Genomic DNA, 26,875 nt, shown 5'->3' with positions numbered 1-26,875 from the left:
AATGGACCAATCAATTTCCTTATGCGTTATGCTTTATGCAAAAGTCTGTGCTCCGGCCAATAATATTCAGTCGTCTTTATCCCCACCACATATGTCTACGAAACCCACATTAAACTGGCTCCCCTCTCCATGATCAAAAGCTTTATGCAAAAGTCTGTGCTCCGGCCATATCTCTGACACTGCATGGAGCCTACAGTCTTCGTTCTACATTTCACTGTGAATTTTTCCAAAATAATGTCAAGTATAATTCTGCCGACAGGACAAACATTTCCTATTTTGGGATTTGGAACTTGGAATGTAAGTTCACAAAAGAACGACTCATATTGCAATTTAATTAAATTTATATAAATATATTAGACTTTTTAAAATTATAAGGATTGAAATTTTAAAATCTGATGTGCAAGAGTGAATTGAAAAATGAGGCCAAATGCTGGACGTTCAAGATACAAGTGACTTCAAGTATACAACTTATTAATTGCGGTAAAAGAGTTTAATTATAAGAATAACAACCAGCGTTTTAAGCACGAATATTCTCGTTTCTTATTTTTGTGATTATTTCGTACGTGTTTTATCTCTTCTTTAACTTTGTCAATTATAAGATTATGTAAAAACATGAATTGTATAGACACTAAATAAGGTCAAATCTGTTGAGCAAAACGTTTGTCAATATATAATAATAAAGAAACTATAGCTCGAAACTCTAGCATTTGATCTTATCACTCTTGCGTTAGATTTAAAAAATCGATTCATTAGCTTTTGCATTATACTTCACATTTCATCAAGGCCTATAACATGATTATTTTTGTTTGCGATAAATTAAATTACAATATAATAATATATGTATAATAAAATAAAAAGGCAAGTCCGGAGGAGATAGAAACAGCTGTAGATGCAGCATTGGAGGCAGGCTACAGACACATCGACACAGCTACCGCATACGAAAACGAGCATGCTATTGGCAAAGTTTTGAAAAGATGGTTGGATTCTGGTAGAATCAAGCGATCTGAGCTATTTGTTGTAACAAAGGTACACTCCTCAAATTTTAATACATTATTTATCAATAATAAAAAAATACTAACATGGGGATATACACGTCATTAGCTACCTCTCCACGGCAATAGACACGAAGACGTAGAAAAATGGATCGAGAAATCACTTCAGAATTTGCAATTAGACTACTTGGATCTGTATTTGATACATACTCCAGTGACATTCGAAGATGTGGGAGAATTGCATCCGTATGATGAAAACGGAGAAATAAGACTCGATATGAAAACAGATCATGTGAAAATATGGCAAGCGATGGAGCAACAAGTGGTGGACAAACGTACCAAAGCAATTGGATTGTCCAATTTCAACATTGCTCAAATACAAAGGATTTTGAATATCGCTAAACTACCCGTCTCAAATTTGCAGATTGAATTGCATGTGTATTTTCAACAGAACGAATTGGTAAATTTCTTACTTCTCACAAATATCTTTATGCTATTACAGGCATGCAAAAGTTTCTGTCGCTCACATGTATAGATTAACATTATAAAATAAATCATTTTTAATTTTAATTTATAAATTTTAAATGATTGTAATGCAATTTTTTTTCTTATTTTAATACTGAAAAATATTTTTATTTAAAATATTATATTATTCTTCAAAAACATTAAGAAAGAAAATAAAACGATTGAAACTTATGCATACTCCATTATGTATAGTTTGAAAATATATGCTAATTTATTCCTTGTTATCTTAGGTAAAATTTTGTAAAAACACCAATATTAGCGTAACAGCGTACTCCCCTTTGGGTACTCGTGGATTTCTCAAGAAAATAGGAAAGGCAGATACAGTGCCAGATCAATTGGAAAATCCCACTGTGTTAGAAATTGCAAGAAAGTACAAGAAATCCCCTGCTCAAATATTACTTAAACATATCATTCAAAAAGGCATAGTAACTATCCCAAAAAGTACGAATCCTACAAGGATCAAAGAAAACATCCAATTGTTTGATTGGGAACTTAATCCTGATGATGTTAACAACTTGAATGCTCTCGATATGGGAGAATCTGGGCGCATCTGTAATTTTCTGTTCTTCAAAGGTATTACAAAACATCCTGAATTTCCTTTCAAAGATTGTAAAGAATAATTTTGAATTTTGTAATTTGTATCTTATAAGTGTTATGCTGTTACTTATATTCCATGATGATTTATGAAATGTCATTAGCTTGTAAAAATTTTATCACAGTTTGATAAAGCAATAGACATGTGAGGCAAATTACAATTGTTATTTTGCAAAAGATTATATTTTATATACATATAGACGTGTATAATTATTTCTTTTAAAAACAGTATGTTGAAACAAATTCATGATAAATTTAAAATATGAAACATTTAGGTTATACCAAATTGTACTTTGCTTTCACATGCCTTTCACATTACCTACTTTCACCTCAATTATTTTCGGTTGTTGACTCTAGTGAAATTTGTCGTTGTTGATAAAATATAGCATCAAACACTCTGTGACCATATTTACCATGACTGCTTTCTAAAGTCTTTTGAAACAACTTTTACTCATCCACATGTAGAAACATAACCTTTTCTTATCTGTCAGTGCAATTGCCGGATCACTCGCACTGTCACAATTGCAATAATGAGTAATTATAATTATCAGTTTACTTCAATAACAGAGTAAGAATCGTTTTACTTCTTATTGTAACATATATTTCTAATAGTCTTCATCTTGTTAAATAATAATGTTGATAATTACATTTCAATATTAATTTTATTAAATAATCAAATACTGTTAAATTAAATTTGATTTAATTATGTTTATTCTCTTGATAACTTCTAATTTTTAAAAGAAACATGCAATTTGTCCTGAAATTAAAATATAATGTGTTATATGTGTTTTAAAATATAATGATAAAAAATATAAGTATACTTACAGTTCAGATGTTGCTGCAGACTAAAACTTGTCTCTCCATTTATCACTCTATATTAAGTTCGTTGTATGGCAAATTATGTCTCATTATTTGTATACATATATATAAAAGGAGATTAAAATTGTTTAAAAATGACAAGATACATCAATTTTTACTTTGCCCATTTCAAGTTCATCAACAAGAAAATAGTAATATATATTGTCAAAATTTTAGTATTTGAGGAATTGTTTCATGTAGCATATAGAGCTAACAATTTAAAATTAGATAACATACAATTGATGAAACATAAATTTAGTTCAGTATATATATATCTCTAATTAACAGAATCTATTTAAAATAGCAATGATAATATAACGAACATTTCTAGTAATCTTCGGCTTTTGTTAGATACTACAAAATGACTAAACATTCACATTGTTGTTACAATTATACAATTGTCACAATGTTGCATGTGTACATTCAATTAAGTTCATGAATAATACTACATTCATTGAAAACTTATTGTTAAAATTCTTCGCCTGTGCGTTCGAGAAATCTCTCCCTCAGCTTGCAAATATTACAGATAAAATTAAAATTAATAATACATTTAATGCCGTGCGTTTAAGTAACATTTTGTAAACTGTGTATCGTCAGAGAGCAATTACGCTCTCTCGACCAGCTCCGACGCCGATCCATTTAACTGTAACAAAAAATAAATTCTGTAATTCCATCCCTAAATTTTATATAAATAATATGCGCTATAATGAAACATTCATATACCTGGCACGTCTAAGTATTCTTCTATGATTTGTATGTATTTATGCGCATTGGGTGGCAATTTATCAAAAGAACGTACACCCTCGGTATTGGATTGCCAACCTTCTACTGTTTTATATACAGTTTCAACCTTTGTCATTTCCCAGGTACTACTTGGGAAATAATCTATATCCTTCCCCTTCAATCGATATCCAACGCACACTTTAATCTCCGGTAATGTATCCAAAATATCGAGTTTTGTTAAGCATATAGAAGTGTATCTGAAGCAAGAAAAATATAACAATTAATATCACATTGATCACAAATGAATAATAATTTACAGCAGAGATGGGAATTAGTTGCAACTTTCGACTCGATTTTCTGATTGACGCCTACTGTTCCCTCCTTGCCGCTCGCATGCTAGAAACGAGTCACCAAACGCGCTAACAACGCCCGTAACTAAGATGCGTGATACTCAGCCTCAAGAATATCCATATCACAAATGCAACAAGATAATAAATATGGGATAAATAGGTTTCCACCTGTGAGGTGTTATTGTTGAAGAACACGTCAATAATAGTACCTCACAGGTGATGTTGGAAATCTATTGTCCCATATTTATTATCTTGTTGCATTTGTGATATGGACATTCCTGAGGCTGAGTATCACGCATCTTAGTTACGGGCGTTGTTAGCGCGTTTGGTGACTCGTTTCTAGCATGCGAGCGGCAAGGAGGGAACAGTAGGCGTCAATCAGAAAATCGAGTCGAAAGTTGCAACTAATTCCCATCTCTGATTCACAGTATACAGCAATCGTTCGAAGAGATGCAAAGAAACAAATTTCTCACCCATTAACTAGCGTCGTAAATTTCAACAACGGTAAGTCGAGCCAACCGCACCGTCTTTTTCGCTTTGTGGTCACGCCAATTTCGTGGCCTCTTTTTTGCAATAACTCTCCAGTCGAGTCAAATAGTTCTGTGGGAAACGGGCCGTCGCCGACTCTGGTGGTGTAAGCTTTCACGACGCCGATTATCTCGCCGATTGTGCTGGGAGGTAGACCGAGACCTGTCAATACGCCGCCTATACTGCAGTTTGAACTTGTCACATATGGATAAGTTCCAAAATCGATGTCCAACATAGCCGCATTAGCGCCTTCCACCAAAACCTTTTTACCATCCTTTAAAGCTTGATGCAAATATAACACCGTTTCCTTCACGTACGGCCTTACACGTTCGGAATAGCTACAGAGAAATCATTTGTATATTAAAAACACATCTAAAATAATATAATATCGCAAGACAGACATTATACATACTCCTTGTAAAGTTCCAATTCAGCTTTAACGTCGACGTGTAAGGCGGGAAACATTTTCTGATACGATGTGACCAAAGTGTTGAACTTTTGGGAGAACTTGTCAAAGTCCCCGAGAAGATCCCCGATTCTGAGTCCATTCCTAGCGGCTTTGCTGGAATAAGTTGGTCCTATACCTTTCTTCGTAGTTCCCAACGACTGTGTACCCTTCTCTAATTCTTGCAGTCCATCGACTTGTTGGTGAAAATCGAACACTATGTGCGCCCGATCCGAAATTATAAGTCTGTCCTCCCAATTCTTGAGTCCCTTAGACTCATTCTTTTCCAGTTCTTGGAACAGACCAGGTAAGTGAATCACTACCCCATTGCCTGTGGACAAAAGAGAATCCGAATGAATAATATTAATTACATTATACATGATTACAATGTTTTTTAATGAGATTATTTTACTGTAATATACAGAATGTATACTCTATGACATGACAGCAACAAGGATTGCATGGCAACGAAAAATAACAATACGTATTACTCCCGCTCTCGCCATGCGTTATTTTTCCGTTCACATGCTAGTCGCACAAGAGACACATGTGTTTTTCACAAGTCCAGAACGGAATATAAATATGATCAATTTTATTTGTTGAAGAAATCATTACCTATTACAGATGTACATCTGGGATTGATTATTCCACTAGGCAGAAGGTGAAAATCAAATTCGACACCATCTACAACTACAGTATGTCCAGCATTATTTCCTCCCTGTAAAATCACATTAACACTTAAAGAAATAGGGCTCGTTATTATTTATAACAGAAAATAATTGTATTATAAATTGATCATTAAATTGTAAATTTAAAAAAAAAACGTGAAGACTCTCTAAGCAACATAAGCAATAATATTAAATGCAGATATCTTAGAAACATTTATCTAGATATTTTACTTATTAGATATAAAAATTAATGTGCTGAATGCATAAATGTATCAAATTGTATTCATATCCAATTGTCTAGTATCTTTCTCTTTGATATATTTCATCATTTCTTTCATTTCACATAGATAGATATACATAGATTAATATTACATAATCCTGATTTTCTCATATTGATTAATTATTCGTAGAATATTAATTCGGTCATTAATTTTGACATATATAATGACCCTCATAAATATGTTATGGATATTCAAACGAAACGTAGCGTAACGTCCTTGTAAAATAATGCGCTCAATGTTTTTATTTATCGTTTAGATTTACAGTAAAATATGTAAAAATGAATAATTTATTGCGCTTGTCGCAAGCACATGACGCACAATAGTTTTGCTTCTTTTCGGAAATACATTTCATTCACGGTCATCAATTATGTAACATTAAATACGCCAAAAGATATAGGTTATATCGCTGGCGGTGTGTTTGCAATACTCGCAGGTCAGGTGACATGCGGTTATTTCTAAAAATAAACGCGTAAAAAAAAACAGACGAGCTTTCCGTATTTCCGCTATCGCGAATGTAGTCATTAGTTCGTTATTCGCGAACTAGCAACGCCGAATATTTCTTTCAGGAATAATTTGTTCTGCGAAATCACATGACTTTCGACAGCGTAATCAATGCATTATTTATCGCTAAACATTTATCGATGCGAAAATTTGAAATATCATAGCTGCTCTCTGGAGCTCAAGTAAATATGGATTTTTCTTTGATACTCTGTGCCAAAAATTTTTGGCAAGCTGATTTATAGAGACGCGAACGAGCCTGACTTCCCAAGAGAACATACCTGACACCTGCAAACTACGTCGGCGTCCATCGCCAGCAGATCCACGACCTTTCCCTTGCCCTCATCGCCCCATTGCGCGCCCAGGACCACTGTGACCTTCGATATAGGACGGCCACTCGTGGACATCCGTTGTTTCTTCCTTGGCGACGCCAAGGCGCCGTTGCCGTTCGCGTGCTGTTGTGCTTGCTGCTGCATTCTCGTGCACGCGGACATACGACAGCAATATATCGATGGCGACGCGCACTACGGAACGTGAAACGTCTGTGAGGAATGCTGATTTCAACGAACACGAAACTTCCTGCTTAGCAGAGAACAGCTGACGCGATGGAAATCGGTCGGAAGGATCGCCGCGAGCCGCCCCCTTTTCATCACTTCATCGCGTGTCTCCGCAGTTCCCTCGTACTCTCCTCCCTTCGTCAGTCCCCTCTCCGCGCTGTGAAACCTAACCTACCTGATTGAAGCTGATTTCGATTGGATCGAACTCGATTCGCGCTTCGTCGGCTTCGAAACACGCGCAACCGCTTTTCCCCTGAAAATGCTGAATTTTGTCCCCTCAAATCTGCTTGGGATATCACGGAAATAACAAGATTGACAATTGCACATACTTTAACCTTGAAGTTGATCGTCCTCGGTTTCCATGCGAACCATAAGATGGAACGCGCACGTGACGCGTCGCCTGGGAAACTCGTTTCGCTTCTCATTCAATGTTCGTTCGAATTCTCGGCCTTCGTCAACGACGAAGTATTCGCGGGTTTATTTCAGTTGCATGATGCAATTATGGAGTAATAGTCACCGTCTGACGTACAATCATGCTGACGAAACTAGACGAAACAAAGATCGTCTGCGCGGCGACGAAAGCGATAATTTAAACGATAAGCTATCGCGTGCAGCGCGGTCTATATTTATAGATATATGAATTATCTTCATTTACTCTCTGCGTAAAGAAACAGATGTATCCTTTCGTCGCATTATTCAAGTTACCAACAAGAACCTTGCCAGAGTTTTGTCTGAAAATAAATCAATCGACTTGAAGCAAAAATAGTACACTAAAGCAGAAGTTTTTTGTTTGAATTATTCGAGCATACGTTTAGTTCGAAAGAAATTATTTGACATTCAATTTTGAAAATTAAACTATTCAAATATTTGAAGAAAAAAAAAAAATCTTTTGAGTGCTAATAAAAAAACAAACACCAGATAAAAATATAGAAAAACAATAGACCGCTCGTATCATTTAACATGTGAGTGCGCACAGGAAGCTCGTATGTCGGCAAAATAACAATGCCGGGGCCGTGCGCCGTTCAATATTTACATCGCCAAGATGGATATATTACCGGATTAGATGACCCCCGTGGCTTTTTAATTATACAAGCCTCAGTGCGCCGGAACATCTGCCCTATAGAAAGCGGGGCTCTCGAGCCCTGCGTCGCGGCCGGTGATCCGTTCCCTCGCTACAGAGTATCAATTACATTGTTATTACCGGGGAGTAGCCGAAGATGCGGTCACAGATAATGCACTGGTATAAGAGCATGCACAACAATGGGACAGGTACATGTGTATACACGGCCGTTAACCGAAGCGTAGACCCCGGTCGTGCGAGCAACGCGATAGCCATCACGCGCGCAACTATGCGTCTAATTTGGATTTGCCGCAAAGAGGATGCGCCTCGCGAAAAAACGAGGGTTACACGGTCCCCGTCGGTCCCCGGGGGCCACTCGTGCCCGGGAAGACCGCGTATACGCGTATATATATATAGCGAAGGGTTCGCCTTTCGGGAAGTTTAGTTGAAACATTCGGGATGATGACGAGCGGAGAAGCGCGAGGCTCGCGGATGAGGAACACGGATTTCAGCATAGCCCGTATACTGGCGGACGATCGTTGTTCCAAAGCGCGAACGGCTGCCGAGCGGGACGTCCGGGATGTCGCGCGAAAACGGCCGAGGTACACTTTCCCGGATCAAGAGAGAAACGAGGAACGAATACCGAGACACGACGAAGGAAGACGGATGGAGTACGTTAATCGCGGCGTTTCGAGTGAAACGTGCCAAGACATATCCGTCGCCGCGGAACGAAACGGCGATAATAATAACGAGTCCGCGATGCGGAGAACCGATCTCACGTGGCTTCAATATACTCGGTACAGGCCGCCGAAGTTACCTAGAAGATCCTTCGTCGAGAAGCGGATCAAGCGGCGAACCGGTGATCATCCTCGCATCCCGTTTTCTTCGTCGCAATTACAAGTGTTGGAGGACAGATACAGAAAGAGCGCTTATCTGTCCAGAAACGACGTCATCGAGATGTCCGCAACGTTACGACTGCCGCAGAGCAAAGTACAGCCAGTAATCTTTTCTCTGATATTACTGTGACGAAATAATTGTGTTAATAAATCGATTTAAGTATATAACAATTATGAAAAAAGGGTTATGTTGTTTTTCTTGACGCTCAGAGTGTTTGAATTTAAAAGTTCGTGCAGCATGAATCTCCGTAGATAAAACAAATTTTTATTTTACCTGCAAAAATACAATGAATTTCTGTTTATCTATAGAAGATAAAAAAAAAGATTGATCTCTAAAGAGTAATTTTAGATCGAAAGTGTAATGTGAGAATTATCAAAATAATTTTTTGTACTTGTAGATAAAGATCTGGTTTCAAAATCGTCGAGCGAGACAAAGACGCGAATTACTGAATTCCACGATAGTGACAACGTAACGACGAGATAATGATGGAGCCTTGCAAGAATTTTGAAATCTAAATCGAAGAGACTCAACGTGTGCAAGATCTGACTCGTAATTATTCTAAGTGATCTGACTTTTGATATTTATTTTATGACTCTTTTTGTACAAATAAATTTAACTAACCTAACCTATAATTTTGGCATGTACAGTTATTTTATACCCAATCATAAATTGCATACACGAATACTATTGTTAATGTAAAATTATTAAAAATTCTGTGTTTTACCTTTTAATAAGTGGAAACTTATCGCATCCAAGATGTAAAGCCTTCCCCTGTAAATCACCGAATGCAGAACAAACATTTTATGATCCACTCTTGATAATAAAAGTCCCGCGTCGTAATGGAATTTTTGTCGCGCACATGTAAAATGGAAAAGTATTTACGTCATTTACGTCGTATATTTCCTGCAATAAAGTATATGTCGAAAAAAATTGATAAGAAAGTTCTCTCTCGAAGAAACAAGTGATGGAAAATTTTTCAAAAAGTTTAATTTTAAACGTCGATTTACTTTTTTATTTGTCCTAAGTATAAAGTTTCGCGCTTCTCACCATTTAGTACCATATAATTTACATAGCGAATTCGAAGTCAGCCACATAATTCGAATATCTACCGCGTGAAGTCGCCAGAAGCTGCTTTCGTCATCGCGTTGATATTTGCCGCTCTCTCGTTCCGTCTCAACACCGGCTCTACGGTTCTCGCGTGTATGTGTATCATATTTAATTTATATATGGTACGCAGGTTTGAGCGATAATCTTTTCTGTCATAATAGTTACGAGTTACCGTTTTAACACAACGGACGAGGCTAATAATGCCGCTGCAAGTTCACGACGTTCAGGTAATTAGCTATTTGTAATTGAGCACGTGTAATTCCTCGTCGAGGAATCTCTCTTTATGAGCGATTTAAACTGTGGGGTTATGCGCGGCCGTTCACGTTCAGATTTCTTTGTCGTTTGTAATCTATTTCGATTTAAATGTCTCTAAACAAAAACGACGATCGGTTGATATTGTGACATGCATTCCTTTCTGCAGCAAAATGTCGTGGAGCCAATGCAGGTTGATGCTCCTACAGAGGATAATGATAATGCTGAGGAAGAACCGTATATAGTAGAAAATCCGACGCTGGTATGTTTACATAAATTTTGTTTAACATAAAGGTCCTTCTCACCAGTGAAACGTGTGTGGATGTTACTTTGATTTATTCTTATATTCTATCTATTATATTACAATCCTTCTCCTTCAGGATTTGGAAGTATACGCCAATAGTTACACCGGACTCGCAAAACTCTATAGACTTATATATATCGCCGATCATTGTCCATCGTTAAGAATAGAAGCGTTAAAAATGGCAATTACCTATGTGATGACTACATACAATGTGTCACTTTACATAATACTGCACAAAAAGCTTGTACAAGCCATGGGTACTCCTGGATTACCAGATGTAGCGGCACAGTCAACCTCTCAGGATGTGCTGACAATGGATCAGACATGGGTGGAGACTCGATCTAAAAAAGCTGCTCTTAAATTAGAAAAGTATGATACCGACTTAAAAAATTACAAGAGCAATTCGATTAAGGAAAGCATAAGAAGAGGTCACGACGATTTGGGAGATCACTATTTAAATTGCGGCGATCTCGTTCACGCTCTAAAATGTTATTCCAGAGCACGAGATTATTGTACTAGCGGCAAGCACGTTGTGAATATGTGTTTGAACGTCATCAAAGTTTCTGTTTATTTACAAAACTGGTCCCATGTACTTAGTTACGTCACCAAGGCTGAGAGTACACCAGACTTCCCCGAGTTGCATGGTAAAGACAACAATCAAGCGATAATCACGAAGTTAAAAGTGGCAGCTGGTTTGGCAGAATTGGCAACAAGAAAGTATAAAATGGCTGCGAAACATTTTCTACAAGCGTCCTTAGATCATTGCGATTGTCCCGAATTATTGTCTCCTGGAAATGTGGCTCTCTACGGAGGACTCTGTGCTTTAGCTACCTTCGACAGACACGAACTGCAAAAACAAGTTATATTTAGTAGTTCCTTCAAATTATTTTTAGAATTAGAACCGCAACTGCGAGATATAATTTTCAAATTTTACGAATCAAAATACGCATCCTGTTTGAAATTGCTTGATGAGATAAAAGATAACATCCTCTTGGATATGTATATAGCACCTCACGTAAATCTGTTGTATACACAAATTCGGAATAGGGCATTGATACAATACTTTAGTCCATATTTAAGCGCGGACATGAGAAGAATGGCGACTGCGTTCAATAGAACTGTATCTGAATTAGAAGACGAACTTATGCAGCTTATTCTCGATGGACAGATTCAGGCTCGTATAGATTCGCACAACAAGGTAAGAATTACTTGTGAACTTAATGCATAATACGTTATTGCAGTAATATTTATATATTTTCTTTCACACAAATTTTCAAAGTATAATATCTGGACATATTGGAAAATATGTGAAATTAACTAATATAAATATTGTTGTAGATTCTGTATGCAAAGGATGTTGATCAACGTAGCACTACCTTTGAGAAGTCCATGACCGTTGGAAAAGATTATCAGAGGCGTACTCGTATGTTGATCTTAAGGGCTGCAATGTTGAAACAGCAAATTCATGTAAAGGTAAAAACTATAATTGAAGGAAATATTAAAAAAATTATAAATTTTTTGCAATATTAATTGTGTAAGCTTGCTGAAAAATATCTTGTTTACTTTTCTGCTTGAAAACGTATTGTTTATTTTTACAGAGTCCTCAGCGCGACAGTACGCAAGGAGGGGAAATGTCGGTGGCGCCTGGAAATGGTACCTTAGCAGCGAAAAATTGAAATTGCATGAATGTTGATATTTCGTTGGAAGAAAACAAAAAATTTATATACGCGTGTCAACTGCCACGACCACCTAGGTATGATATAAGATTTCACTACTACATTTCGACATTGTGTTGCGTCTCAGAAGCCAATGTCCTGTACCTCATTTTCACCATATAATATATGACATGTATATAATATCGCCACATTGTGTTTACTTTAAACAACGTTATCTTAGCTGTAATGGTTATACTTTTAAAGCAATCATAAAAAAAAAAAAGAGGAAAGTGTGTAACATAGATCCAATTTTTTTTGACTAATTAACACCCTAATATGTTTTCTTTTACAACAAATAAATTGTAAATTTTAAGTTCCTCTGTATACGAGCGATGCGACCGAACCTAAGACTTTAACATACTCTGCTGGGATTTACTTAGAATAATAATAAATAAATTCATTGCATTAAATGTGCAAATCTACTATCCTTACAATCCATTCTTTCTGTATCCTTGTTCAGAAGAAAAAGGGTAAGATAACTCTGACCTAATATATTTTTCATTAAAATGAGAAGTGACAAAATTAAACAGATTATTTCAGATTTTGCAAACGTATTGCTGATTACATTAATTTGATAATTAATTAGATTTATCACATACTGCAAAATTGAACAAAATTTTCGAGTATAAAAGAATTTATGTTAAATAAACTTTAGACCTGAAGGTTTATTCAGATTATCTTGCATGATGCACAGAAAAATCGGACAGTCATGCGTTTGTATAAAGAATGCATCAATACAATGCCTTTTACACTGTGTGTTTCACAAATAAATAAACAATCAATTTCTCCGAGTGTATACATTACGCGATTATGCAAGTTGTATACGTAGATCTTAATGAACATATTCAGCCTGTCAATCCGGAAGTGCTACTTCAGAGGGGAAAGCATAGATGACGTTGAGTGTGCAAGCACACTTCTGATCGATATGGATGGTGGCTATGTCCGGAGTTTTGTCACAGTGCGAGAATAAACAAATTAAGTGAGCTCTTTGATGAGCCGATGTCTGATTAAGAGGATTCGCTGCCGTGCATTTTCGTTTTCGACTGATCGACACCGCGAAGTCCGCTATTTTCGCGTGATCACCGTCTTAGGACCGGATGTGTCGTCATGCCGTGTTGGCCAAGTCCGAGTATCATGACAGATTTCATACGTTAATATTCTAACCACTTAAGTGAAGTATATATTTTACGCGAGAACGTGAACAAGAAAACGTCCGAAAATGGTTTTGGCAGATCTCGGACGTAAAATTACGTCGGCCTTGCGATCGCTCAGTAATGCAACCGTCATCAATGAAGAAGTAAGTTTGTTTATTAATATTTCCAACGTGTATGGTGGAATACTCAAAGACGCGGTTTGTAAACAATAAGTGAAAGTGTCATAATCTTATAGTTTTGCGTACATATTTTATTTTATTTCTTTATTTTAGTATCGTATTGCTCTTTGTGCTTTTTGAAATTTATAAATATCTCTAGTAACCTCCTTGTAAATGTCAAACTTATGTTTACACCATTACTTGGATTACCTATTTTAAGATATGAGATATGGCATAATAATGTAGCAGGTATTACAAATAAAAAAAATTTTTTTTTTTTTTTAATTATTTTTTTAATTAATTTTGTTTTTACATGCCATTGTTCTTTATATATTGTAAATTCTTGTCTTGTTAATATTTAATTATATCTCTATATGTTTGCATGTCATTGATAAAGGCTTTTCCAACAGGTTTTAAATTCTATGCTAAAAGAGATTTGCGCAGCATTACTGGAAGCTGATGTAAATATTAGATTAGTGAAAAAATTACGAGAAAATGTGCGCCAAGTTATCGATTTTGAAGATATGGCTGGTGGTCTTAATAAAAGGCGGATGATACAGAGTGCTGTCTTCAAAGAACTTGTGAAGGTTAATATATAAATATATAAAAAGAGTTTATAAGAATACTAAATAATTTTTCGCATTTAATTATGTGACTACAATTGATGATTTTTTTAGTTGATTGATCCTGGCGTTAAAGCATACCAACCAGTAAAAGGCCGTCCTAATGTGATTATGTTTGTGGGCTTGCAAGGTTCTGGTAAAACAACTACTTGTACGAAACTTGCGTATCATTATCTTAAAAAAAATTGGAAGGCATGTTTAGTTTGCGCTGATACTTTTCGTGCCGGTGCATATGATCAGATAAAACAGAATGCTACAAAAGCTAGAATACCATTTTACGGAAGGTAAATAATTAAAAAAATGTTTATTGCATCTTGCAATCACTTGCATATTATTTGATGTTTTAACATGATGACACGTGCTAATGTATAACAATTTTTAATTTTAGTTATACAGAAGTGGATCCTGTAGCAATTGCACAAGATGGCGTTGAGATGTTCAAGAAAGAAGGATATGAAATAATTATTGTAGATACCAGTGGAAGACATAAACAGGAAGAATCATTATTCGAAGAAATGTTGCAAGTCGCCAATGCTGTGGTAAATTTATATCACTTTTTTATTCAAACGTTTAAAAAAAAAAAAACAATTTTCAATACCAAATTTTTAACGTGTTATAGCAACCAGACAATATAATCTTCGTAATGGATGCAACAATAGGTCAAGCTTGCGAAGCACAGGCGAAAGCTTTTAAACAACGCGTTAATGTCGGTTCTATCATAATTACAAAACTGGATGGCCATGCCAAAGGTGGTGGAGCACTTTCTGCGTGAGTTTTCTTTTCAATTTCTAGTTTACTAATTTTATGTATTATCACAATATATATTTGTACAAAATAGAAAATTTAAAGTTGTTTCTTATTGCAGATATTAAAGTGCTTTGTACAACGTGGATAATAAGTGATAATTATATTTATAACATATTAATTTTTCAGTGTTGCAGCAACACAAAGTCCTGTAATATTCGTTGGTACAGGAGAACATATAGACGATCTAGAACCATTCAAAACAAAACCGTTCATTAGCAAATTGCTAGGTATGGGAGACATTGAAGGTCTCATCGATAAAGTAAATGAACTCAATCTGGACGATAACGAAGAATTGCTTGAAAAAATCAAACACGGTCAATTTACCTTACGAGATATGTACGAACAGTTCCAAAATATTATGAAAATGGGACCATTTTCGCAATTAATGGTAAATATCACCATCACGCGCGTCCGCAGGAAGATTCACATGTGTTTCAAAGAAATTCAGAAGAAAATTTAGGTCGTGTAAAATGTATTGATACTTTATAATTCGTGCTAAAGTTTTATTTTTTGTAGGGCATGATTCCTGGATTTAGCCAAGATTTCATGTCGAAAGGGACAGAGCAGGAATCAATGGCAAGATTAAAACGACTCATGACCATAATGGATTCCATGAATGATTCAGGTTTGTTATTATGTAAAATGTTTCTGTTCTTTTTTTTTCTACCTTTGCGAACAATATTTATTACTATTCATTTTAGAGCTGGATAGCAGAGACGGAGCTAAACTGTTTAGCAAGCAACCCGGAAGAATAATCAGAGTGGCGAGAGGCTCGGGTGTAACAGAAAAGGAAGTTAAAGATTTAATAACACAATATACAAAGTTCGCGGCAGTCGTGAAGAAAATGGGAGGCATAAAGGGCTTGTTTAAAGCGGGAGATATGGCGAAAAACGTTAATCCTACACAAATGGCGAAGCTGAATCATCAAATGGCTAAAATGATGGATCCCCGTGTGTTACATCAAATGGGTGAGACTAATTTTACATAATTGAGAATTTATTAATAAGTTAAAAAATACCTGCATTTTTATACCGAAAGTTCTTTACAAATTTTCACATTTTATTTTTAGTCATAGGTCCCGTTTCTAAAAATGGAGGCTACATTTCATTACACATTTTATGCATTCTATATTTCTTAATTTATTTAACATTTCTCGAACTCTTAATCGCTTTTTACAGAGAAGAAATATTTTCCATATTTTAGGTGGTATGCCAGGATTGCAAAATATAATGAAACAATTACAACAGGGCGCGACAGGTGGTTTGGGAAATTTAATGGGGGGCTTCGGTGGAAAATCCTGAGACGAGGCTTCCGGCAGTGCAGCCACTGCCGTTAAAGCCGTTAGAGACGTTAGATACCGTTACATACAACTCTCGAGAAAATTAAACCGTACTTGAATTATGAGTACTGAAGAATTTGTGTTTGAACCACTTTCTTTTCAGTGAATATTTTATAATTAATGATATTATGAAAACTAAATATGTAATGGCAGAAATTAATAGCAAATTCTTCAACATCTTTCTAATTGCTCATCAGATCATTAAAAAAAAAAAAAAACTACCTTTCGATGTAAATGCAATAAATTATCAAGATACGCTACGAAATGTGTGTCATAATGAAAATATTAATTTATTTCGATATTATTTTTATAGTCCTCTTATCTGCCCTTGTATTGTGAATCTTGCCGAGCAACGTTTATTTTTGAACGACCTTGTTACTTGCTGTTCATTTTTTACGATTAAATGATGTAACTCTATTTACGGAAGAAGAGATACCTGCTGTACAGGATGTTCGGAAAAGAACTCCGGAGTTACATATTAACAACTCCGAAGTATCTTTTTTTTCTGCGACTTAAATGCGATTGTGTGACATGATAGAAGTACAGGATGTCCGAAAAAGATTTTTGGAATTCTTTTTCAGATTTCCTGCATTTCTGTCATATTACACAATCGTACTTAAGATAACAGAAAGAAATTAATGTAACGATTTGTTGAATGTTGTTATTACCACAATCAAGTAATAGCAATGCAATTAAAATGATTATCAATGTAAGCATTCATACAGGAAAAAGATATGTATATTTTGTTATAAAAAAAATACAAATAAAAATTGGCAACTTTATTGTTTTTAAATTCAGGACAAAATAATTTTATGCATTTTGTACTTTATTGAAAAAACGGGATCAGTTAAAACACTTTAATATCGATTTTATACTCGTTCTCCATATTTATGCAGTACCTGACGAAAGACATTGGACTACTTTCGTCGAGAATTTGAAACCTTTATTCTAAAACAGATGACAAATCTTACACATGCTTACAATCTTGGATTATATGGCACGTTTTTGTCTTGTTTTGAACTAGTTACATTTTTAAATGTCCCCTTTTCTACCTAACTCACGATATTATCTCTGGCGCTATTCACTCGCGAAATGTATGAAGAATCGATAACAACGTAAAAAACATGTTGTGTTTAGGTACAATATATAATACAACGCGCATGTATAAATATCTTTGATTTCACTCAACCAGGTACAAGTGCTATACTAAATATGTAGCATATTATACTGTGCTTCGAATATCTTAGCAACTTATTTGTAGAAAAAATCTTTGAATAACTGAGGTAGAGCACATATTCAGGAATGCGGCGGAATGCGTTATTTCATTGCAAAAACGCTCTCGGAATAAAGATGGATGGATGGCATTGCTTCGTGTTTAAAGGATTACGGTTCTAAACGTGTTACTTGTCCGAATCCTTAAATAATACTTTCGTGACGATACGCGTCAGAGGGAATGTTTCGTTTGCACCGTAACAAGTGCCGTTCCAATCGTCCACGTTTAAAGAGAGAATCATCGCTCCTTTGAAACCATTCGTACGAATCCACTCGCTCTGAAACACAAATGTTTCAAGCAAGCTTGCGTCACGATAGAGATTTCGCGCTAATAAAAGTAAGATACGATACCTTGTAATAGACGCTCTCCTCGTTGTCGTAAGATATCCATTCTCTGCCTTTAAACGCATACGGCACGCGACTTTCTTTATTAAAGACACTCCCAGCTCCGGATTTAATAAATTGACAAGTCGTAGAATAACGCACGAAGCCTTGGTCGCCAAGCTTTCCGATTCCGCTCGCGGGAGCTTGCAGATTGTGATTCAACGGGTTGTCCAGCATGTAAGAGTGACCGTAAGCTGGTATGCCAACGACGATCTTCTCCCGTGGCATTCCCTTCGCTATCCAGTATTGAGCAGAGAAATTCACATTTAAAGTGGACAGATAACCCGTTTCTGTGCTACGAGGAAAGAGCGGGGCGTTCAAATCCGTGACTGGGAAGTACCAAACGTAGAAGTGATAGTCGTACGACATCAGATTTATAAAGTCGACGTGTCTGAAAAGGTTAGCAATTTGTAAACATTCTAGAAAAAAAAAAAATCTTACTATTATTAAATTCTTTTATAGCGCATACTCTGCCATTTCAGGAACACTATAACTTTGATCCACAATGGCCTGTGGTGCCGCAACTGCTACTGTTAAAATTAAATTCTGTCCGCTATGATCAAATTCCTTCCGCAATTCTTGTAACAATTGCGCGAAATGTATCTTCTCACGCTCGTCGGCTCCCAACCATGCTGGAAACTCCCAGTCGACGTCGAAACCGTCCAAATGGAAAGTTTTAATTACATTTAATACTGATTGTATAAATCTGAAAAAAAGATATATTCTTATGTAATATATAACGCACAGTATTGAAAAGCAGTAGACATACCTTTTTCTATTCGCATGATTTTTCACCATCTCGGAGAAGCCATCGTGGAGCTCAGTATTTCCGCCGGCGCTGATCATGACCTTCAGTCTAGGTTCGCGATTTTTTAAAGCAACTACTCGCTCGTATATCCACCCGTTGTCGCCGATATCGAGCGTGCAGTTCACCACGCTCGCAAAACCCACGATAATATGCGTACAAAGATGAGGGTCAATGTGCGACGGACTGAGCTCCCACGACGTGTTCAGGTTCCCCGGTATTGTGTAGTAGCAAACGATGACCTGGCTAGATGTGAAACAGACATTTTCAGACAACAAGGATTTATTCGAGCCAGATTTCGACATTTAAAAAGCTTCCTCACCCGGTGGTATTGCGGTGGTATTGTTCCGTTGCACTGACACTTGTGTTCCTGTCCGCATTCTGATTCTCCTTCGCCGACTCGGCGTACATCCGAGCCCGACGTAGCCACGCAGCGCTCGCGGCATTGTCAGTCTGTGCCTCCGCAAACCGATCAACCTTCGGTGCCTTCAGGATACTGAGTATGCCGAACCAACCGCGCAGAATGAATAGAAAGCCGACGATCAGGAATGTCAGGGCGAGACAGACGACTTGTGTTCTCCAGCGCGGTCTGGAAGGGAGATTCACTTCGTAACACCGCGTACGCACGCAAGATGCGAATTAATGATGCGAGTGTGCAGTCGAGAGGATGCGCATGCATGTGAGAAACTGTCAGTCTGGAACGTCGCGTCTATGCAAATAACCAAGGCGATCATCGATTAATTGTCGTGACCTTTCCTGCCGGGAGGCGTGGAAGTTCAAAACGCTGGCAATGACGTATAAGAAATCGATACATAAATTTCTCTCTCTCTCTCTCTCTCTCTCTCTCTCTCTCTCGCCCTGCTCTTTTCTCACAGACGATACGCATCAAAGGATATGTTTACAAAAAAAAAAAAACACTATGCATGACAAGTCATTTTCACGTGGAAAGATTTGACATACTCACTGTCGTGTGTCAGTTAATAATTCATATTTGGCCTGCGGCACAGCTATGTGGTTAACCATTGAATGATTTATTATTATTACTGTGTTGCCGAGCGCACCGAATTCTTTTCGAAAAACGAGACCTCAAACTCGGTCGAGCAATTCTGTACCGTCGCTGACAACTCGGTCTTTGATAAACGAGCACAAATCGACGACCCAAAGACAATGTTTGTATACACAATACGAGATTACGTGCCGATTACGTGTCCATGCAAGTAGCAGCGATAGAGCTTCCGTCTGTTTACGATTGCATAAGTACGAGATGGGTGTGTTCCATCGCGATCTGCCGAATATACGGTCCACAACGATCGCGATCGATCGACGCATGCATGTGTGTTGCACCGATGCAATGATATGTCAAAATCTCATTCTTTTTTCAACGAATCACCAATTGGTTCGCCGAAACCTAGATGGCATGTCGGGTGTAATCTTGAGGTGGAAGTCTGTTCTGTATTTTAGCTGCATTTGAAATAAAATTCTTCACGAGCCAATCGGTTTATTTGGCAAATATGAAAGGTAAAGACTCTTTAAAAAATAATTGAATGACTAGCGTTTAAAAAATGAATCTGATTGATAAATTAAAGAGACGGAATAACAATCATACGTAATTCTTACTTAATTATTATGGCATTGTTGTATTATTCTACAGTAATGTACACGGAAAAATTGCTTGCAACGAGATTAATATATTGATATATATTAAATACACATTGATATTCATTTAAAAATATAATATATTGCTTAAATAGATATTTGTAAAATAAATATATTTATATAATTTATATATATATATAATATATGAGCACCAGAAAAATATAAACTATAATTAAACACAGCATATATTGCACCTGTCAAGAATGTATAAAATTACGATTTAATAAAATACTAAATTTTTAGACTAGAATATAATAAAATATTACCCATTTCCTTTATATTAAATAAAATGCTGTCTAGATTAATAAAATCAGCCTTATTTATAACATTATGTATACATATATCATATGTAAAACATGCAATATTCAAGATCTTGTAAATACTTTCCATTAAGCTTTCAAATTTGAAATTGTTATATCAAGAAGAAGAGTAGGAAACATCAAAATTTGCATATCAGCGGGCTAGTAAGACGTCATCCTCGGGTCTTGGCAAACGTCGATAACGTTCCTGCGTCACCAAATACACAGATAAACTTCCAAATGATATGAGTAGCAATCCTATAATATTTATCAACACTCCTTCAGATTCGAAAGCTGCGTATTTATCCCTGAAAAATTACAAGCAAAAAATATATCTTTATATTTGACTCTTGATTACTTTTTGACTGATCAGCTGCTACTAACTTCAATACAAAAAATGCTTTTTCATTGAGTCCCAATAAGCACGATACAATTGCACCAATAAAAGCTGCAACGCCAAAATATACATGTATCGGCATGTAAGAAGCTCGTAATGGAGTTTGCAGTCCAGGAAAGAGGAATGTGACACATCCGGCAACCCACTGTAAATAGAAGGCATTGACATATCTATTTTTTCCAATTCAGACTTATTGGACAATCTTCGATTCATTTACCTGGCAACAAAATAATATTACAGTCGTCAATCCCACCCAGCTGTGCAGTGTATACATATTCGGTATAGGAGGAGAAGCTAAGTTGTGGCTGTCAAAAGCTGCTACTAAAGCGATCACTGTTAACATAACAATAAATAACATCATTCCTGCATGCGTCAGCTTTAGTCGTCGTTTGCGAACATTTCTTTGTGTTCTGTAGAGAAGCATAGCTAGAAAGAAAAAACATGTTCATAATTAATATGTATATATGAATGCAACAATGGGAGAAAGTTATTTTAAGCATATTATACCATTGGCGTATAGAAACACAAGTCCAATAGTCATTAATAAAGGATGCCAATTAAATTCTAGGCTTGGATTAGATCTCCAGGAGAAACCGTTTCTGTAATAAGTTGTCCATATCACTACTAAAATTATAAGAAGCCCACCACATGTTTCAGCGATGGTGATAAGGGGAGTAAATCCTTCCAAAGAATGGGATTGTCTTTGAGGCGAGTCTCCTATTTGTTCCATATCTAAAAAAGTTTTATATTTTATTATAAAACTAGAAAATAGTGTATAGAATAAATTTAAAACTAAGATTGTACAGCATTTATTCTGTAAATATTTGTGTATCATGTAGAATCTTGAACATACCTAGACATCTTACATATTCATATGGATAATTTGACATTATGCATTAATTTTAGATTTAAATAATATACTAAATTTCTTTTCTTATGTATTGATATCGCAGTAAAACTTTTTAAAAGCAACAGGTCAATCAAAAACTGATAGAAGACGAACAGATGATTTAAGGTCAATATTTTTATAAAAAGTAATAAAAAGATAATCCTACAGAATCGTCAGTTGTGAAATATAATGGTTAATTTAACAAAAAACAATAAAAAACAGTTTTTATAATTGAAAATTTTACATATATGAATGATATAAGCAAAATTCGAAAAAGAATATTAATGTTATATGAAGTATGCAATTATTAGATGATTGAGCGTATGTTTCGTTATGCATACACTTAGAAACGTCACAAAAGTGACAGCTAAGATTTTTTTATCTTTAAGTAAACCAATGGCCAATCGAGCCTTATGTTTGTCAACGAGGCGATAATACTTATCGCAATTCGACTTATTAGGAGCAAGAAGGGCTTTCAACAAATACAACAAGGCATCTATCGCATACACTCACTTCGCTTTTTAAATAACAGCTGTCGGATGATCAACAAGTATTCGAGCACACACCTGTATATGCTGTAACGTCACGCAATAAATAGAACGTTCAAGTTTATCGATTTTTCCTTGCAAGAAAGGGAGATCTGTGCCTGAAGTTCTTTACACAATGAAAAATAAAGCAATGTTTAGAACAAATATTAATGATTTGATAAAGGGTAATTCACACTATGCATTAAAATTAGGTTATCCGCGAAAATTAAAACGTAGTAAGATTAGAAATTTGAATAAGTCAATAAAAATGCATTTTTATAAAAATATATGTAACATTTGAAGCAATAGATCTTTAAATAGTGCTTTCCTGATACTAATAATTCTGAATACTTTGTCAATATCAAATGTAATAACATATTCAACACATTTAATTAAATAACATTGCATTTATATATAAATTTATATATTACAAAGTATTTGAAAAAAGTTAAGTTTACTATATAAATGAGACAAATGCATGTGTTTAATTCAACATAAATTTATTATAATAATGTGTCTTCTGAACGAATATATTCTCCAATGTCTGCTTGGTGAAAGCAAATTGTTGCCATAGGATCCGCATGTTTGCAATCAGTTGTACTTTTTGCAGCAACGCCAAATCCCTGAAAGATTTAATGAAAAATATAAATAAGCTTTACATTACTTACTTACTGTTGCATTATATAATGTTTGAATTAAAGACAATGAGACAATTTTGCAATAAATGCACTTATCTGCATTTATATTACATTGTACAACACATTATTTCAACATAAGATTAAATTATTGTAAAGTCTATCAAATACGTACCAGTGGCAAGTCATTCATGGAAAGCACAATAACACCTTGATATTGAGAGGTACCTTCTGTTATGCGTCCGAGACCTGACTTTGTAATATGATGTCCATACAGAAATTGTTGTTCTGCTGATGATTTTACCCAAATTTTGTGCTAAAGAAAATAATTTAATGCATATAAATTTCTTTGTCTTTCATTTAACAAGCAAAAAATGAATACTTACTTGTGCATAAGGCGCCATATAATGTAATGCAGTAATATGCAGTTTAAACTTTCCTGATTTTGTGAATTTTCCAAAACAAGTACCTAAACTTAACAAGTTATCAGGTGCCACACTATTCGATAATGATAAAATCCTTTGTGATACATAATATACTCTGTCCTTTTTCTCTCGGAAACAATATATACCGTCTGGACGATCTATCAAATGCTTTACATTGCTACCAATGCTGCAACAATCAAATTGAAATTATTTATCAAACTTATACGTACTTACAGTTTGTATCATTTTCTCATTTAAATAGAATTATAAAATAAACTAAACTAATGAAAATTTACATGAAATAAATTTAGTAAATTGAATTAACCCGACAAAATCACTTACTATTTTGTTAGTTTCTCGAATACGAGTTTTGTTCTCTCTTCTGACAACTGCTTCATTCTTGTATAAAAACACCTTATTTGTTTATTATATCTTTGTAAAAGTTCTCTTTTCCACAGTAATAGCCAATATTTATACTATTTGAACGCGTCTCGTTCACCAGGTTATATTTTGATTACAATCGCGGAGAAACACGTGCACAGAACGGATCTTTCGGAGCAGAATTTCTTTCGTCTCATCACCAGATGGCATGATTAATCGCGTTAGGAAAGGACACATGAGTATACCAATCTTCATCGACGTGGCTTGTCGTTTGGTGACCGGTTGCCCGGCTGGAATTAGTGAGCGAGTCGAGTTGGAGTTATTGGAGTCAGACGGAGCAAGACGGAGTCAGTGCACGTTAGAAATTGAAGCAGTACTTTTCAACTAACCTCCTGTGTGCAGTTTTAATCATCGCTGAGAGAATAACAAGACTTAGAAAATGAATAAAATCGTTTTTTTGTGTGCGTTAGCGTGCGTAATTTCTGTGGCTTTCGCTGAGACTTGTCAGAAACCCGAAGTAGTTTCCTCGACATATGTGACAGAAGATGCAACGGTTCTCACGGACGTCGCTTTTACCACGCAATTCGTGTTGAAGTGCAGTAACGGTGTGAAAGGACTCAGTTTATACGCTGAGGTCGAGGGCAAGACGTTACCAGCAGTTCGACTGAGCGCTGATAATAAATACCAGGTAATATCTGTACTGTTGATTAAGCTATGGAATCGTCTATCATACCGCATTGATGAATTAAATGTATCTATATTAAAGAAATTTTTAATATATTTAGAGATATTCTATAACTTTATATTTTTAAAATTAAATTTAAAAAGCGAGATTTTCAACTCTACATATTTGAATAAAAAGTATCAAGAATAACATTTGCTTACTTATAAAATGATTTGCCATACTACAGGTATCTTGGACAGAAGACATCAAAAAAGCTAGACCTGACAAATATCACATAATATTGTACGATGAAGAACAGTATGCTGCTGTTCGTAAAGCAATAAGGAATGGAGAAGATCCTCACAATGTGAGTCCCTTGGCAGTGGTTGTTCTCAACAATCCAGGTGTATATCTCGGCCCTTGGGTAAATTCTGAATTCTTGGCTGCCTTCTTAGCCACACTTGTATCATATTCAGCATTTTCTGCAAAATACAAACTTCTAGCATAGAAAACTATTTTTTTTGTTACTAGAAAATAAATATTTAAAAAAACATTCTCTGTACATTTTAATATTCATTGTGAAGAAATTAACAGCATCTTATTTGCATCCATATTTACACTATAATTGTTAAATCTTTTCATATTGTATAAATATACAGAAATTTTTATATTAATAAAACTGTGTATAAGACAAAAAATCAAATTTTATTTCAAATAATTTCCCAAACTCCACATTAAATGTTAAAAAAACATGCATAGTATACTGCAAAAATATTTTTATTCTCAAATCATATCACATAATTTACATATCATATAATTCAAGTTTATTCAGTACATATTTCGTGGTGGTGGATTTCCAAATAAGAGTATCCAAGATGATGGATATTTTAAATTCTCAAATACATTTTCACTATTTATGTTTAATACTTCAAATTGCATCCAGTTGTTCAAATAGTACAGCAGATCTATCGCATCTGTGATATTATTTCCCTCAGAACAGAATTTGAACAAGATAGCACTAGGAATGTTGGCAGTAGATAGATGATTGAAAAAACTCATTGCAAATCCACCTCCTGGTATCCGTAATTTTCCTTCTTCCGTTGAACCTGATGCAACCTGTGGTTCATGTAAAATCCAATTAAGTTTTTTGAAGAGTTTACCACTCTCAGCATGTATACTAGGAGAAGCCACATATCTCAATTTAAGATTTTGCGGTTTGACGTCTTTCATTTCATAATCATTACTGCTTGAAAGAATTATTACCTGTAAAGCGTACAATATGCATTTTATTAAAATAATTAATCATATAATAAAATAGTCAAAACAGTAGACTAATATCTTACTTTGGCTATTTTTTTGTTAGTAATGAAATGTGTCAGTTCCTCGAAGAATTCGGTCAGCACACCTACGTAGGGCGAGCGAACTTGTATAGCGACAATGCATGTTTCAATTCCTGCGTAAATGTCGATCTCCGTGCTAATCTCTCTTGATTGTTCATGATAAGCATTTGCACCAGCTACAGGCACAAATGCTGGATTGCAAATTTGGCCAATCTTTTGAAGATGAAGATTTGTGATGAGTAAATCAATACATAATTGTGACACGTTTCCTACTCCCACCGATGGCAAAAGTAGCGTATAATCTTCTAGACACATATCTTGCAGGAATGTAATCATTTTTTCATTTACTAACACAGTTTCTACTTTATCGAAAGCGGAGAGAACACGTGAGAGGGACCACGTTGCGTTTTGTCTGCTGCGACTTTTTCTAGGATGTTTAGGACGTACAGGCCGTATACTAGCAACACGTACACACGAGGTCTGTTCTTTATAGCTGAACTGGGTGCACTAGTTCAGAGTTCTTCTTTCTCCTTCCAATGTAGAGGAAAAAAAATAAACTCTGAACTAGTGCAGCCAGTTCAGCTATAAAAAACAGACCTATAGTTAAGGCATTCCTGTGACCGTAAGTTCAGAGTTTATCTTTTTCCTTCCATATTGGAAGGAGAAAGATAAACTATAAACTAGTGCAGCCAGTTCAGCTATAAAGAACGGACCTCGTGTGTACATATGTACATCTATTTTACACAGAGTAGAAATACATCTCATA

The 26,875-nt window shown here is 35.5% G+C and overlaps 10 protein-coding genes across 13 annotated transcripts; 5 read left to right on the top strand and 5 right to left on the bottom strand.

Moving 5' to 3' along the window:
• The first annotated feature begins 119 nt into the window (after nt 1–119).
• Nucleotides 120–3,071, top strand: LOC105676508 (1,5-anhydro-D-fructose reductase). Its single transcript, XM_012374465.2, has 4 exons — nt 120–297; nt 859–1,026; nt 1,102–1,452; nt 1,748–3,071. The coding sequence occupies exons 1-4, from the start codon at nt 184–186 to the stop codon at nt 2,135–2,137; spliced, it is 1,023 nt and encodes a 340-aa protein (XP_012229888.1). The 5' UTR covers nt 120–183; the 3' UTR covers nt 2,138–3,071.
• A 222-nt stretch (nt 3,072–3,293) lies between these two features.
• Adss (adenylosuccinate synthetase) lies at nt 3,294–9,037 on the bottom strand. Of its 2 annotated transcripts, none has more exons than XM_012374464.2 (8): nt 8,897–9,037; nt 7,349–7,750; nt 6,744–7,272; nt 5,631–5,733; nt 4,983–5,346; nt 4,516–4,908; nt 3,693–3,949; nt 3,294–3,612 (listed from the first exon to the last, which is right to left on the bottom strand). In XM_012374464.2, exons 3-8 carry the CDS (start codon nt 6,954–6,956, stop codon nt 3,563–3,565), a joined length of 1,380 nt encoding a protein of 459 aa, XP_012229887.1. In that variant the 5' UTR covers nt 6,957–7,272; nt 7,349–7,750; nt 8,897–9,037; the 3' UTR covers nt 3,294–3,562. The 2 variants fall into 2 exon arrangements, with proteins under 2 accessions (XP_012229887.1, XP_067208598.1); XM_067352497.1 differs by lacking the exon at nt 8,897–9,037 and adding an exon at nt 8,075–8,089.
• On the top strand, nt 8,236–9,608 carry LOC105676510 (homeobox protein MSX-2). Its single transcript, XM_012374466.2, has 2 exons — nt 8,236–9,069; nt 9,374–9,608. Exons 1-2 carry the CDS (start codon nt 8,539–8,541, stop codon nt 9,446–9,448), a joined length of 606 nt encoding a protein of 201 aa, XP_012229889.2. The 5' UTR covers nt 8,236–8,538; the 3' UTR covers nt 9,449–9,608.
• A 515-nt stretch (nt 9,609–10,123) lies between these two features.
• CSN1b (COP9 signalosome subunit 1b) lies at nt 10,124–12,764 on the top strand. The gene is made up of 5 exons (XM_012374463.2): nt 10,124–10,310; nt 10,505–10,597; nt 10,716–11,837; nt 11,978–12,112; nt 12,238–12,764. The coding sequence occupies exons 1-5, from the start codon at nt 10,284–10,286 to the stop codon at nt 12,313–12,315; spliced, it is 1,455 nt and encodes a 484-aa protein (XP_012229886.1). The 5' UTR covers nt 10,124–10,283; the 3' UTR covers nt 12,316–12,764.
• A 455-nt stretch (nt 12,765–13,219) lies between these two features.
• Srp54k (signal recognition particle 54k) lies at nt 13,220–16,724 on the top strand. The gene is made up of 9 exons (XM_012374549.2): nt 13,220–13,651; nt 14,077–14,253; nt 14,344–14,573; nt 14,678–14,828; nt 14,909–15,057; nt 15,223–15,484; nt 15,613–15,721; nt 15,798–16,064; nt 16,300–16,724. Exons 1-9 carry the CDS (start codon nt 13,574–13,576, stop codon nt 16,395–16,397), a joined length of 1,521 nt encoding a protein of 506 aa, XP_012229972.1. The 5' UTR covers nt 13,220–13,573; the 3' UTR covers nt 16,398–16,724.
• Nucleotides 16,725–17,356: 632 nt separating this feature from the next.
• On the bottom strand, nt 17,357–20,397 carry Cht11 (Chitinase 11). Its single transcript, XM_012374550.2, has 6 exons — nt 19,861–20,397; nt 19,219–19,485; nt 18,861–19,142; nt 18,561–18,797; nt 18,059–18,482; nt 17,357–17,985 (listed from the first exon to the last, which is right to left on the bottom strand). The coding sequence occupies exons 1-6, from the start codon at nt 19,917–19,919 to the stop codon at nt 17,836–17,838; spliced, it is 1,419 nt and encodes a 472-aa protein (XP_012229973.1). The 5' UTR covers nt 19,920–20,397; the 3' UTR covers nt 17,357–17,835.
• Nucleotides 20,398–20,564: 167 nt separating this feature from the next.
• LOC105676266 (transmembrane ascorbate-dependent reductase CYB561-like) lies at nt 20,565–22,831 on the bottom strand. 3 transcript variants are annotated; one of them, XM_067352527.1, is made up of 5 exons: nt 22,704–22,831; nt 21,756–21,980; nt 21,466–21,674; nt 21,236–21,393; nt 20,565–21,159 (listed from the first exon to the last, which is right to left on the bottom strand). In XM_067352527.1, the coding sequence occupies exons 2-5, from the start codon at nt 21,976–21,978 to the stop codon at nt 21,006–21,008; spliced, it is 744 nt and encodes a 247-aa protein (XP_067208628.1). In that variant the 5' UTR covers nt 21,979–21,980; nt 22,704–22,831; the 3' UTR covers nt 20,565–21,005. The 3 variants fall into 3 exon arrangements, with proteins under 3 accessions (XP_067208628.1, XP_067208627.1, XP_067208626.1); XM_067352526.1 differs by having other exon boundaries at nt 22,651–22,811; XM_067352525.1 differs by lacking the exon at nt 22,704–22,831 and adding an exon at nt 22,102–22,271.
• A 316-nt stretch (nt 22,832–23,147) lies between these two features.
• LOC105676256 (60S ribosome subunit biogenesis protein NIP7 homolog) lies at nt 23,148–24,261 on the bottom strand. The gene is made up of 4 exons (XM_012373993.2): nt 24,067–24,261; nt 23,686–23,911; nt 23,475–23,615; nt 23,148–23,287 (listed from the first exon to the last, which is right to left on the bottom strand). The coding sequence occupies exons 1-4, from the start codon at nt 24,120–24,122 to the stop codon at nt 23,168–23,170; spliced, it is 543 nt and encodes a 180-aa protein (XP_012229416.1). The 5' UTR covers nt 24,123–24,261; the 3' UTR covers nt 23,148–23,167.
• Nucleotides 24,262–24,384: 123 nt separating this feature from the next.
• Tapdelta (Translocon-associated protein delta) lies at nt 24,385–25,472 on the top strand. The gene is made up of 2 exons (XM_012373994.2): nt 24,385–24,793; nt 25,017–25,472. The coding sequence occupies exons 1-2, from the start codon at nt 24,545–24,547 to the stop codon at nt 25,275–25,277; spliced, it is 510 nt and encodes a 169-aa protein (XP_012229417.1). The 5' UTR covers nt 24,385–24,544; the 3' UTR covers nt 25,278–25,472.
• A 58-nt stretch (nt 25,473–25,530) lies between these two features.
• LOC105676265 (proteasome assembly chaperone 2) lies at nt 25,531–26,717 on the bottom strand. Its single transcript, XM_012374003.2, has 2 exons — nt 26,113–26,717; nt 25,531–26,032 (listed from the first exon to the last, which is right to left on the bottom strand). The coding sequence occupies exons 1-2, from the start codon at nt 26,443–26,445 to the stop codon at nt 25,598–25,600; spliced, it is 768 nt and encodes a 255-aa protein (XP_012229426.1). The 5' UTR covers nt 26,446–26,717; the 3' UTR covers nt 25,531–25,597.
• Between the last annotated feature and the right edge of the window lie 158 nt (nt 26,718–26,875).

Source organism: Linepithema humile, chromosome 3 (assembly GCF_040581485.1).
Source record: "Linepithema humile isolate Giens D197 chromosome 3, Lhum_UNIL_v1.0, whole genome shotgun sequence".
Classification (NCBI taxonomy): domain Eukaryota; kingdom Metazoa; phylum Arthropoda; class Insecta; order Hymenoptera; family Formicidae; genus Linepithema; species Linepithema humile.
This window is presented reverse-complemented; position numbering and strand designations above follow the sequence as displayed.